The 12,633-nt window shown below is 39.1% G+C and overlaps 1 gene segment (V, D, J or C); it reads left to right on the top strand.

Annotated features, from left to right (window-relative positions):
* Positions 1-12,535, top strand: part of LOC104515541 — a 32,319-nt gene extending 19,784 nt beyond the window's left edge. Inside the window, 4 exon segments of the C gene segment in view lie at positions 8,048-8,124; positions 10,519-10,782; positions 11,223-11,270; positions 12,426-12,535. Coding sequence covers positions 8,048-8,124; positions 10,519-10,782; positions 11,223-11,270; positions 12,426-12,535 — 499 coding nt within the window.
* Positions 12,536-12,633: the final 98 nt, after the last annotated feature.

The following is a 12,633-nucleotide window of genomic DNA, read 5'->3' as shown; positions in this document are numbered from 1 at the left end:
TTAAAAGTGTTTCCAGGTAGAGGATTGCTGCTATTTAAGTGAATGTGTTTTGGAGATGGTGCTTCTGGCTGTTTTCAGCCTGGACAATGTGTGGACAGTGCAAGGAGGAACCTAACATGGCTAGGAATGCAGCCAGATGTGGGGAGACCATCAAAAAAGCCAAGCAAGTGAAATTGCCCTCCACTGACCCACTCTGCAGAAATGCAGCAGGTTCTCACTTTCATGCCCAGGGTGTGAGTCAAGAGGCTTCTAGTACAGCTGGTGGAGGTGTCACCAGCTAGGAGCCAACCTTCTGGGTTTCTGTAAAGTGCTCTGCTGTTGTGACAGCAGCCTCAAATTCACCTTTGGCTCAGGGAGTAAAGTCACTCTCTTGACAAGTAAGTGGGTTAATGCATGTGGGTTGCAATTTCATCCAACAATTATATCCTAAGGATGTGCTGTGAGTTGGCAAGAAGAGGGATTGGCTAGTTTCAATGCATAGTACTGATTTAAATGTTCTAATAGTTCTTGCATTGGCAAAAAGATCCACCTATAGATGGAAATCTAGGCCATTTGGATGTTGGACTTCATTAGTTACTCTAACCTGTGACCATGTTCTTGTTATTGACATCCCTTTTTGACATTCCCTCCCAGCAAGGCTTTGGGATCACATCCTCAAATGGATTTGCAGGTCCTATTGCACCAAGTTTAAATGTAAAATTGATAGATTAATTTTTCTTCTAATGAGGATCTTACGCAGCTTCATTAGTAAGGGTCCACTTGTGTAGTTCAACTAATACACTACTGAATCTCCAAAGCCATGAGACTATGAACCCTATATATGCCCTATACATGCTCATAGTCTACAGTGTGGGGTTGCTGAAGTTTACCTTTCGTCGGGTCAGAAGATCACAGAGGTTGGAATGGATGTTTGGAAATCATCTTGTCGAAATGCCTAGCCCAAAGCAGTGTCAACTCAAACATGTTACTCAGGACTTTGTCCAGCTGGATTTTGAACATCTCCAAGAATATCCCTTCGGAAGGAAGTGATTCTGAGACTCTGTGGGCTAAGGTATGTTTTTCTTCAAAAGCCTTAAAAAAATTCCCATGTTATCAACCATATCTAAGGTGAGGGAGGAAAAAAGAAAATTCTGTGTAGTCTTTTTTCTGAGCTGTCTGATGCATATGTAAAACCTTAAATGGGTGCAAGCAAGGTTGGAATTTGTGAAAACCAGTGTCTATGAACACTTTCTTTTCTTTTCTTTTTTTCTTTTTCTTTTTTTTTTTTTTTCCTGAGCAGCAAAACAGTGATCACTGGCTTCAGATACATAGAATTATAGAATCATAGAGTCACTGAATGGTTTGGGCTGGAAGGGATTTTAAAGATCATTCAGTTCCAACCCCTCCTGCCATGGGCAAGGACACCTTCCACTAAAGCAGGTTGCTCAAACCTCCATCCAACCTGGCCTTGAACATGTCCAGGGATAGGTCATCCACAATTTCTCTGAGCATCCTCTTCCAGATTCACACTTGAGAGGAGGCAAGGCTGTTTTCTAAATGAAGTAAGACACTATGCAGAGTGTCATGCATGTTATCACCTTCTGGGTTTAGAATTGTCCATAGGATAAGCTGAGCGAAAGATTTGCTCTTGTGATAGTGAATGTTCCATACAGTTATCTTCTTGAGTTATCTTGACAGCTGGACTGTTACCTTTGTATTACAAGTCTGTGCCTGATTGTACTAGAAATGCCTAAATACTGTCTGAGCCCTAGATCTGGTGGGGAATGCTGCATTGCAGTCAAAATGACAACCAAACAAGGAAGAATAATAGAGTACTTAATAATGAAAATTCTGTGTAAAAAAAGAGTTCACTCAGCTGGTGCCTGTGAAAATTGACCTGGTTTGAGAAGATAAGTGTGTTTTCCCCTGGTATTTTTCTTCAAAATACCAGTGTTAGTGGTCATTTACTTAGGAAAACTGGAGACAAAATCATCTTGGAGATTAAGAAGGAAAATAGTATTTTGACTTGGAAAGCAAAACAACTTTTTTTTTTTTTTTGGAATAGGCTGTGCATCATGATGTGAATGATGAGTCACTAAATAAGTTCCTCTTTGGAAAAGGAACAAAATGGTCAGTAAAACCCCAATAAGTGTTTCACAATTGCATGGGAAAATGATGAAGGCAGGGTCTGAGGAACTGGGATTATTTCAGTATTTACTGAAAAAATGTTCCTTGTAAGAGCATGTTCTGAAAATGCATCTGAATACTACTCAGGTATTCTGTGACCCAGCAGAAACTTCTTTTATTGGCTTGTTACTTAAGATTCAATTTACCATAGCCCTTGTTAATAGCAAAGTAGTCATCATGCTGTAGTGAAAACACCGACTGGTCTTCAGCATCCAAGTATCACAAAATGAGGAAGGAAACGAGTATTAATGGGAAGAGGCTCAGGCTGGGAAACCATCTGCAATGACTAGCTGTAGACAGTGTATTTTGGATGTAACAACACAAGCTACATAATATGTTCACTGCTAACTAAGAAGTAAGTTCTTCCCATCTCTGATACCTGAGGTGACTGTAATGAAATCTAGCCCTTCCCATGCATTTGAACATGGAAAACGGTATTTGGCAAAGAGAGGCTAGAGAAGGTCTGTGGAAAACTGTCTGGGTATTTACAGCTTCTCTCAGAGGTCGATCCATGGCTGAATGTATTCAAGGCCTCAAACACCCACTGATATGGCTGAATAAAGACGCCCATTTTGTAGTGACCTGTCACATGGTGCTAGTTCTGGAGGATGGGGAAAACTCACAAGGGAGAGTGGAACCAAACTTCTCATTGCCCCAGGTGAGTTGCCTCTTCTTTGGGTCAAGGGAGACTCAATGTATAGTCTAGCTTCAAAAATAACAGTAGAGTGGCTTTGTGGAGCAATTTTGGGATGGTTTTAGTATTCCTTGGAAAGAAGTGGCAGATTCCTATTTAAATATATGTACACCATCAAAATGTCCATCCTGAGGAAAGGAAGCAAGTGAAAAGTGGAAACAAGGAGACGAAATACAAGAACAGAGATGTGAAAGAATATCTAATGGTCTTTAGAGAGTGGTGCAGACTGGGACTTTTTTTTTAGAAAGGTGCCTTGTGGCTCTTCCTTGTGGTATTAATGAGACCGTAGTGCAGGATGGAAAAGAAAAAGCAATGGACATGAAGGTAAGATTGCAAGTATGTGCATGGGAAATTGTGGGATTTCCTTGAGGAATGATATACAGGTGGATTGGGGTGGATAGGAGGGTACAATGATTTTTGCTGTTTCAAACAATACAGTGTCTATGAATATCTACTTACCTTTGGATATGAAACAAGGCTCATGGTAAAACCAAGATTTCTGAGATCTGGAACATCGAGTTGTTCAGTGGAAAAATTCAGTCCACTAAAACCCAAGCTTAGTGTTTGCTGAGAGAGTAGCAAAATGCAGTTCAGAAGGCAGCTATTACAAAAAATAGTAACAGTGATCTCTTGATTACTATAGTATCTGTTGGATATTGTAGAACAGGAGAGATGGTCCACAGAGCGATGATGTAAATTACACAAGCTGTGGAGGTTTCCTGTGAGAGAAGACATGAAATCTGGCAACTTCTGTAGGTGCATGCAACTTATTTTCACACTGTGAGTAGTGTCATGCTTGCAACATTGTCAAAGCAAGCTTTGTGTTGTGTTTTCCTTCCAAAAGTTTGATAAACTCGTGTTTGGAGAAGGAACCAACTTATTCTTACTCCAGGTATGTGAATTTTGCAATTTAGTTAAATGCCTAACTACAGATAGGCACACTCAGGTTTGAAAAATACTCACTCTGTAGTCTATTTCTTCCTTTCATCTCATATAAAATTATGAATAAGAAAGTTGGTCCCAAACTATGAACAAGGGAGAATTTCCAAATAGCCGCTTGGATTTGGAGATATACAATGCAACAACACTGGGGGAAATAAAAAAAAAAATTCTTTCCTCTTTTGAAAATTGTGAGTATATACTCACACCTAAGAAACTTTCCTGAGCATATGAATCAGAAACCTCAAGTAAATTTTTATCTACTTCAACAATTAAATCTCAAGTAAATTTTCAGCTAGAAGATTCATCAGGAGACATTTTACTTTCAAAAAAGAAAAAATAACTAAGAAAAGTAAAAGGCTCTTGGAAGACTGTCAAAATAATAATTTCCCCCATTCGATAAGAGTGAAAGGAATTGTAAATACTTCATGTCTGGCTTAGTTGTTTTCTCTGCTTTCTCAGAAATTAAATCCTATTTTCTCTTTGGGATGGAGAGCAAATTGAATTTTGGTCTAGGTTTTGCAGAAAGAATGGAAGAAAAGTGTCACTGGTGCTTGGATTTTGTTTGCTCATCAACTTATGATTTAATGATGATCTCATCCTCTCTTTAATCTACAAGCTCTTCAGGGAGAAGGGTCTTTTATGGGTCAATTTCAAGGAAGGACTCTGTGCTTGACAGTAACCAGTGAATGAAATCTTGATGCGCTGTGCCCCAATCTCTATTTTTGTGTGAATGCATTTTTCCAGTTATATATGACTTGGGTTTCAGAGCTTTTGGCATGCTAAGCCAGTTTTTATCATGCAAAACTATCTACTTGTGCAACCTGGGAGAATGTATTTTGACACTCTTGGATAAATTAGCCAAGTTTGGCTCAAATTGGTTTCTTTTTGAGGTTTGGTTGTGGCATTTTTATGGTGAGGTTATTGTTGTTTTCCATTTACTAGCCCTTCTAGGTTCTTCTGTTATCTAGGGTTGCTCAGGTTCTCTGAGTCTCTGGATAATGGAAAATTAACTATAGTTGTACTTACAGTGTGCTTGCTTGTGTGCTTGGATAAATTAGCCAAGTTTGGCTCAAATTGGTTTCTTTTTGAGGTTTGGTTGTGGCATTTTTATGGTGAGGTTATTGTTGTTTTCCATTTACTAGCCCTTCTAGGTTCTTCTGTTATCTAGGGTTGCTCAGGTTCTCTGAGTCTCTGGATAATGGAAAATTAACTATAGTTGTACTTACAGTGTGCTTGCTTGTGTGTGTGTCACAGACATCACTGCTTGAACCAGAGCAGCTGTGGAAGACCTAGTTCTGGAGATGGGAGATTTCTGTTGTGTGCTGTGTGTTGCTGTTGTGTGCAGACTTTGGGGCATGATACAAGCTCACATTTGGTAGTGGCATGCCCCCTCAGAGTTGAACCCAGCAAGTATTAATTAATACAACATGAAGTGCAGCTTGCAAAGGAGATTGGACATTGCAAGGCAACAGAGCAGAAAGGTAACACACACTGGTGAGACTCAAGAGCAGCAGTCAGAAAGCTTCTAAACTCTGTCTGGCAAGTTGTATATGCACACACTAATTGACAGATGCTGCTGTTGTGTGGAAACAGAGGAAAGAATAATCAGATGACTGGCCAGGTGGTGGACAACAGCTAAACTCTAGGTGTCAGCCATCATGAAGCAGGAAGAGGAATGTGGCTGAAGGAACGGTTTATTTCATTCTATGTGCTGAGGAGGTGGCCAATAACATTGATTAGATTATTCCAATAAGTATCTTGTATTAACATGATCTCAAGTTTTAATGCAGCGTATGTGCAACATTTTGCAAAGCACAGTGTCACAGTGTAAAACTGTGAGTTACCTTAAACTTACACTTGGACCTGGAATGAAACTCCTAATTTCTCCATGTATGTCTGAATTCTCAGATGTGATTTCTCTTGGAACTACATCTTCCACTTTGCAAGTAGTTTTGCCTGTTGTGTCACTCCACAGTATATTAGGAATAGGATGGTAAATTTTCAGCTGGTATAATAACATGTGATTTCTATGGTTGAATATATATTTTCCCCTCCCTATGTCTGATGATAAACTAGTCACAGCATGTTTTACATATGCAAGAGGATTTTTCTTGGAAAGTCAACAGCAAATGGGCTCCTATACAAAAAATATTCATACAGAGGAGAAGCAAAGGGAAATGGTAAAATCCAGCATGGCCCAGCAAAATGCAGAGTGCTGAGATTAGTCTCATAAAGCTGTAGCAGGTAAAAATTACATTTCTAGTGTGTGGATGTTAATATTTTAAGATAACAAGACTCAATTGTATGCAGATGCAAAATGTAAGCACATATTGAGTCTTTGCTTTGGAGATCCTCAATAGAGCTGCAATGATAGGGAGTGGGTTTCTGTCATATTGTGAAGCATTATATAAATAATGGAAGCCTAGGAAGCAATCTTATCCTTGAGAATGATACCAAGTTATTAATCAGAGCCAAATAGTGGTGAGCACTGTGATATTACCTTGAGCTTCAACACTGATGTGAATCTTGGCAATACATTTGAAGTGAAGCTCTGAAACTGTTGGAGAACAGTGTGATAAGTCTTAAAAGTTAGGGGTGGAATAGGTACGCAGACAGAAAGGAAAGAGGTCAAGAAGCAAAGTTCATTATTGAATGACTTCTGTGAAAAGATGGAAACTTGACCCAGACCACAAAATAATTTTCTCTGAATAAAAAAAGCATGAAAAAATTTGTGCTCGGACAGTTGCTGCCACAAGTGTCTGAAAAAATCCCTCCAAAACCCCACACCTCTTCTCTTACCTGAAGTTCTTTGGAAAAGAGAAAGAAAGTAAGGCAGATCCTGAGACATGAATAGTTTTTGTAAGTGCATTAGTTTTTCTAAATTTCTTAAGAATACTTGTAGGACCAACATTTTGGGTTTACTCTTGAGAAGTAATATTTAAATTTCTTAAAATGGCAGTGATTCTTAAGATAATTTCAAAATCATTTTATTCCGAAAGTTAAAAAACACAGCAATATAAAGAAACCATTCTGAAAACTTCTGTGGAAATCCCTCATATTTCAAATTACTCTCCTGATCCTGTTCAAAAACATTTGAGCAAAATAAGAATCTCAGGTTTATATGTAGCTCTCAGCAAGGTAAAAGAGCTATAAATCAGGGCTTTGCCTGAGTTCATTTACATGTCCCCAAATTTGCTATTATGGTCATGTCTATATGCAGCTACTCCAGATCTCATCCTGGTCACACTGTAGAACCTAGGAGCTTTCAAAACCTCAGTTTTTAATGGCAGAATAAGCAACAGTCTCCCCGCCACAAAGAAATTGTATGCCGAAAAGTGTGCTTTCTACTTAAAAGCTAAATGGCAAATTTGCTCTGGAATACTTCTTGACTAATTCAGATGGCAAATCCAAGAGAATGGGGTGATGGAGTTTGTACTTTGTCATTGATCAATAGTTAAGCTGTGAAGTAACAGTAAATTAATTTTTGAGAGAGGAATTTGCCTGACAGACTAAATAAATGAAGAATGAGATGAAGAATAGAACTTGAGATGCTTTCTGGAAGCAATGGGATAAATATGATGGAGGGGGATATTAAGGAACAAGTGTTTGGGAGTCTAAAAGATGCAAAATACCACATGAAAATAAAGTCAGTTGGAAGAAAAGTCCTAGACAGATGGATCTGTCTAATCACAGAGATGAATAGGATTTCTTTTGGTGGAGTGTTTAATTGTTGAAGGTTCTGTTCAATACCACTCCATATGTTGTAGAGGCCTGTGCTATTGTGTGATGCACAAAGAAATTGTATGCCGAAAAGTGTGCTTTCTACTTAAAAGCTAAATGGCAAATTTGCTCTGGAATACTTCTTGACTAATTCAGATGGCAAATCCAAGAGAATGGGGTGATGGAGTTTGTACTTTGTCATTGATCAATAGTTAAGCTGTGAAGTAACAGTAAATTAATTTTTGAGAGAGGAATTTGCCTGACAGACTAAATAAATGAAGAATGAGATGAAGAATAGAACTTGAGATGCTTTCTGGAAGCAATGGGATAAATATGATGGAGGGGGATATTAAGGAACAAGTGTTTGGGAGTCTAAAAGATGCAAAATACCACATGAAAATAAAGTCAGTTGGAAGAAAAGTCCTAGACAGATGGATCTGTCTAATCACAGAGATGAATAGGATTTCTTTTGGTGGAGTGTTTAATTGTTGAAGGTTCTGTTCAATACCACTCCATATGTTGTAGAGGCCTGTGCTATTGTGTGATGATGGAAGGTTACAAACTCAAATTTGGATCTGGAACAAGACTTCTGGTTTTGCCAGGTACATTTATCCTGATTTTTTGCCTAATTTGCCAGATTGTGGTGGATATACCCCAAGATATGGGCAGTTGGAAGAAAAGTCCTAGACAGATGGATCTGTCTAATCACAGAGATGAATAGGATTTCTTTTGGTGGAGTGTTTAATTGTTGAAGGTTCTGTTCAATACCACTCCATATGTTGTAGAGGCCTGTGCTATTGTGTGATGATGGAAGTAGTTACAAACTCAAATTTGGATCTGGAACAAGACTTCTGGTTTTGCTCTTCTGTCAAGTAACCATGTGGATTTGTTCTCTCCTCACAGTAAATTCATGCCACTTCCATTGGCCTCAAAGTAAGTCCTGGATGGCATAAGTCAGATGAAAATGTATTGAAATACAGGAATGGTTACAGTATTTAGAAAAAATCCACTTATGGTGATTATCACCATTTTATCTGGTATTTGCTTGTAGCAGAATTCGACCAAGGAACAGTATACTCAATATTTTTAATTTTAGTGCTAGCATGGGAATTGGACTGCCTTTTAGCTAGTTTATCTGATGTACAGATACTGTATTATTCACAAGCGTTACAAATGGATTCTGTTTGCAACTGGGACTTAAATCCAGATTTGAGGACCTGTCAGAGCTACAATGCCATACATAGTGCTTACTCCTGATACCATGTACCTAAGTGAGGGTATGTGGATCCTGAAGGAATAGAATTAGAAGGCTCAGACTGCCTTTGAAACTCACTGTGAAGCTCCAAGATCGAAGCAGCATCACAGTGTGCCACTGAAACCTGTAAGGAGATAACTGTAATGAAGGTCAAAGAGGTTCTTGCAAAGGTTTCTGGGTGAATTATGGGGCTAGAGAAGGATACCAGCTGACATTAGGAAAAGGAGCCTTACTGGTGATCAAACCAGGTGAGTAGTAAATGGTCAAGCACTCAGGAGAAAACTGCTATCTGCAAATTTCCAAAACAGTGTGTAAATATGCAAAGAAACTTAGAAGAAAAATAGTCTAGAACCAGAACAAAGCCAGCAGCCACTCTGAGTAAAAATGAGAAATTAGCATGTTGCAGAGCAGGTGCTCCTGAAGCTGGCTGTGAAAAAAACCAAACTTTATTTTTTTATCTCATAGAATCACAGAATGTTTTGGGTTGGGAGGAATCTTAAAGATAATCTAATTCCAACCCCCCTGCCATGGGCAGGGACACCTTCCACTAGACCAGGTTGCTCAAAGCCACATCCAGCCAGACCTTGGACACTTCCAGGGATGGGGCATCCACAGCTTCTCTGGGGAACCTGTCCCAGTGTTCCCCACCCTCTCCATGAAGAACTTCTTCCTGATATCTAATCTAAACATCCTCACTTTCAAATTAAAGCCTTTACCCCTTGTCCTGTCACTAAAGTACCTTCTCAAACTATCAGTCTTCAAGAGCTGGGAAGATTAAATGTATACTTAGAGTACAAATTCACAAAGCTAAATGTAAAAAAAAAAAAAAAATTAACCAGAGGTAATGTTTTGATACGTGTGGAAAATCCTAGTCTAACTGACTTAGAGCAGAATTTGAAGCAAGAAAACAGGAATAAACTCCAGGTGTCTTATATCTGCAGCCTTTAGTTCCCCAAACTCCTCTTCTGCAGGGTAAAATTTAGTAAAAAAATCTTGCACTGCACTGTCAGGTGGTGGAACATAATGAAACATGTATTTGTTTCATCTTTCTTCCCCTAAATGCAACCATATGTTCCTACTTTGCAGTGGGTTTCCTAGCTTTCTTATATAGGAACACATAGATAGAGTGATGGTAAATGTACACACCCTTAAGTCTTGGGAGCTTATCCACTATCCCTTAGGACAGGTGGAGGAAATGGCATTTTGAATGTCAGTGGTGGATTTGACTACACTTTTGCAGGAAAGACAGAATGCCCCTGGACTGCTCAGTTCTCTCCAGACACATTACAACTCATAGCAGTGAAGCAAGAAGAGGGTGCTCTCTCTGCCTGTTATACACATCCCTGAATGCATTCAGAGCAAGATCCAAAAGAAAGCCCAGGCTGCAGAGTGGAGTTGAATGAGTTGTTACAGAGAGGAATGACTAGGTAAGATATGGACATCTAGGATGTGGATGTGCACAGAAGTACCATTTGAGATGCTCTGGGAATCCTGCCTGACCCCTCTCTTTGTCTCCCACACAACATAAGTCAACAGAAGCTTCTGCATCATCTGCTGTAGACGCCTTGGTTCTCTAAAGATGTCCTAGCACAATATCCCTGTATCAGGGGCTTCCCCTTCCTAATATCATGCAACTTCCCACTGGAATAATGGAAAAATCTCCATACCTAAGTGTCTGTTCGTTAACATTGAAGGAACTATGACCGTGTACTCTCATCTAATGTCTCTTCTCTATTTTCAGATATTACTCCATCTCCTTCATTGTACAAGCTGATCTCTAAAGATAATGAGAATTTGGAAATGTGCCTTATCACAGATTACTCCCCTGAAAAGCTTAGTCTTAACTTGTCTGATAAGCAGACAAATGTTGTTGTGGAGGTGGCAACATCCGAGAGCAAACAGGAAGCGAGCTACCTGTCAACCTACTGGGCAAAGAAAGATGAAATGCAGTGTGGTGCAAAACATGACGGCTTTGGAGAACTAGAAGGAGAAGACCCTGAAAGTGGTAATGGCAATACTGGATGTGTGTACAGTGCTAGAGGTACTGTGGTCCATGTGCTATTAGTATGAACAGTTGTTCACATCTGCCAAGCCTGCAAGCAATGCTCAGTTATGCTCCTACACTCCAGAGGAATGTTATCTTTTTGCCTCTGTTTTCTTCTTTCCTTGGTGGAAACAAGATTGAGGGTCAATAAACTGGTACAGTCACAGCAGAGATATCTTAAAATCACATTGGGGGCATATAAAGCTTGAAATTGCATTGTCTGATGGAAATTTAATTAGATCATATTTTATGTCTGCCCTGAAAACAGCAGAAAAGAGTGTGTATGAAAGGGTTACGGGCCAGAAAACCTAATCCAGGCTTTCTAAAAAGATACCTTTTTATGAACTTCTGTAGAGGTATACATTTCTGTTATTCATTAAATTTATTTTTACTATTTGCAGGTACCAGCACTGTCTGTGTTACAGAGGTGTCTCCACATTTCAGGACAGGTATGTACACAGCATTTTAGGAGTAAAGATTGGCTTTCCTAGTTTTTGCTGATGTTGCCTGTGCAGAATTCCTGTTGGAGCAAAAGTTCAGATTGGAAATTTCCAAAAGGGCCCCACAGGCTGGAAGTCATTGGGCTAATGTATTCTCCAAGATCTGAGCTGGTAATTTTTTGACCAGTGTAGCCAGTGCCTTCCTGCTTTTGCTACAACTAGCCAAATAAACACTCACTATCACATAATAATTTAAGGTATTGATATGAGTCAGCTGTACTGCATGTCTGTCTGCATTTCAGAATTCAAGAGAGTTGTTTTTATTTTTGGGTGCACAAACACCTAATGAACCAAAAGATAAGCAGGTGGTTTCTGCAGTATGTGCTTAGAAGCAGGATTGCACTAAAGATACGGTGCATCTGAGCAAGCTTTACTTCAGCTCAAGCACGTGAGAGTACACTGGCCAGGGCTGGAGCCCAAGCAACTGCTGTTGTTGCTAGTTCAAAGGAGCTGACTTGGCTCTGCACTTGCCCTGATGGCAAAATTAGGTACTGTACTGATTTGCTGTACTTCTGCAAATATGCAGCCTTGCTGAAAAGAAAACAGTTAGCCAGATGTTTCCAAAATATCACTTCAGAAAAATGCTCATCAGTAAACTTGGCTCAGTTTTCAAAGATAAACATAAAATTACTCTTTTGCTGACAGCTCCCTGCTTCCTCAATAAAGATCAATGTATTTTGAAATTAAAATGGCTTTGTAATTTAAGATTAGTAGAAAATCCAAATAGACACTGTGTTCTTTGAATAAATTGTACCTTGTTTTTCCTCTTCCCATCTTAAAAAAAAATCAAGGAAAGGAAAGAGAGATGCCTCCAGCATCCTAGGTTCATGATACACTGTTTTTAAAAAACAACTAGACAGTTGGCAGACTTGCATATTGGATAATTAAGTGGTTATTGAATGAAAACCCGGCTCTTGAAACAGCAACTGGAAGAAATTAAAGTCTCTCTGTGAGACAGTCCTGCTCACTGACTTGTTAGTTATCGTACTGGCTGACTCAAACACACAAAGTGGAACAGTTTCATTAAGAAGAACTTTTAAGTCTTGTCTGAATGTGAGGATATCTCAGTGCTCTTGTGACTTTGATTCTCTTTTACTTTGATAGATGAAAATCTGAACATGAGTTCTTTATCAAAGCTGGGCCTGAAAATAATTTTAATGAAAGGAATAATTTTTAATGTACTGATGACAATGCTAATGTGGAAAAAAAAGTGAGTATGCATGGGGTCTATGTAAGGTCTCTGACAGAAAACATCTGGATCACTTCATTAGCTATGAATGTTCCTTCTCTCTGTAAAAACTGTTTATGCAGT

This window comes from Eurypyga helias, unplaced genomic scaffold (assembly GCF_000690775.1).
Source record: "Eurypyga helias isolate BGI_N326 unplaced genomic scaffold, ASM69077v1 scaffold1419, whole genome shotgun sequence".
Lineage (NCBI taxonomy): Eukaryota > Metazoa > Chordata > Aves > Eurypygiformes > Eurypygidae > Eurypyga > Eurypyga helias.
Note: the sequence above shows the minus strand (reverse complement) of the source record. Positions and strands in the feature narration are given on the sequence as shown.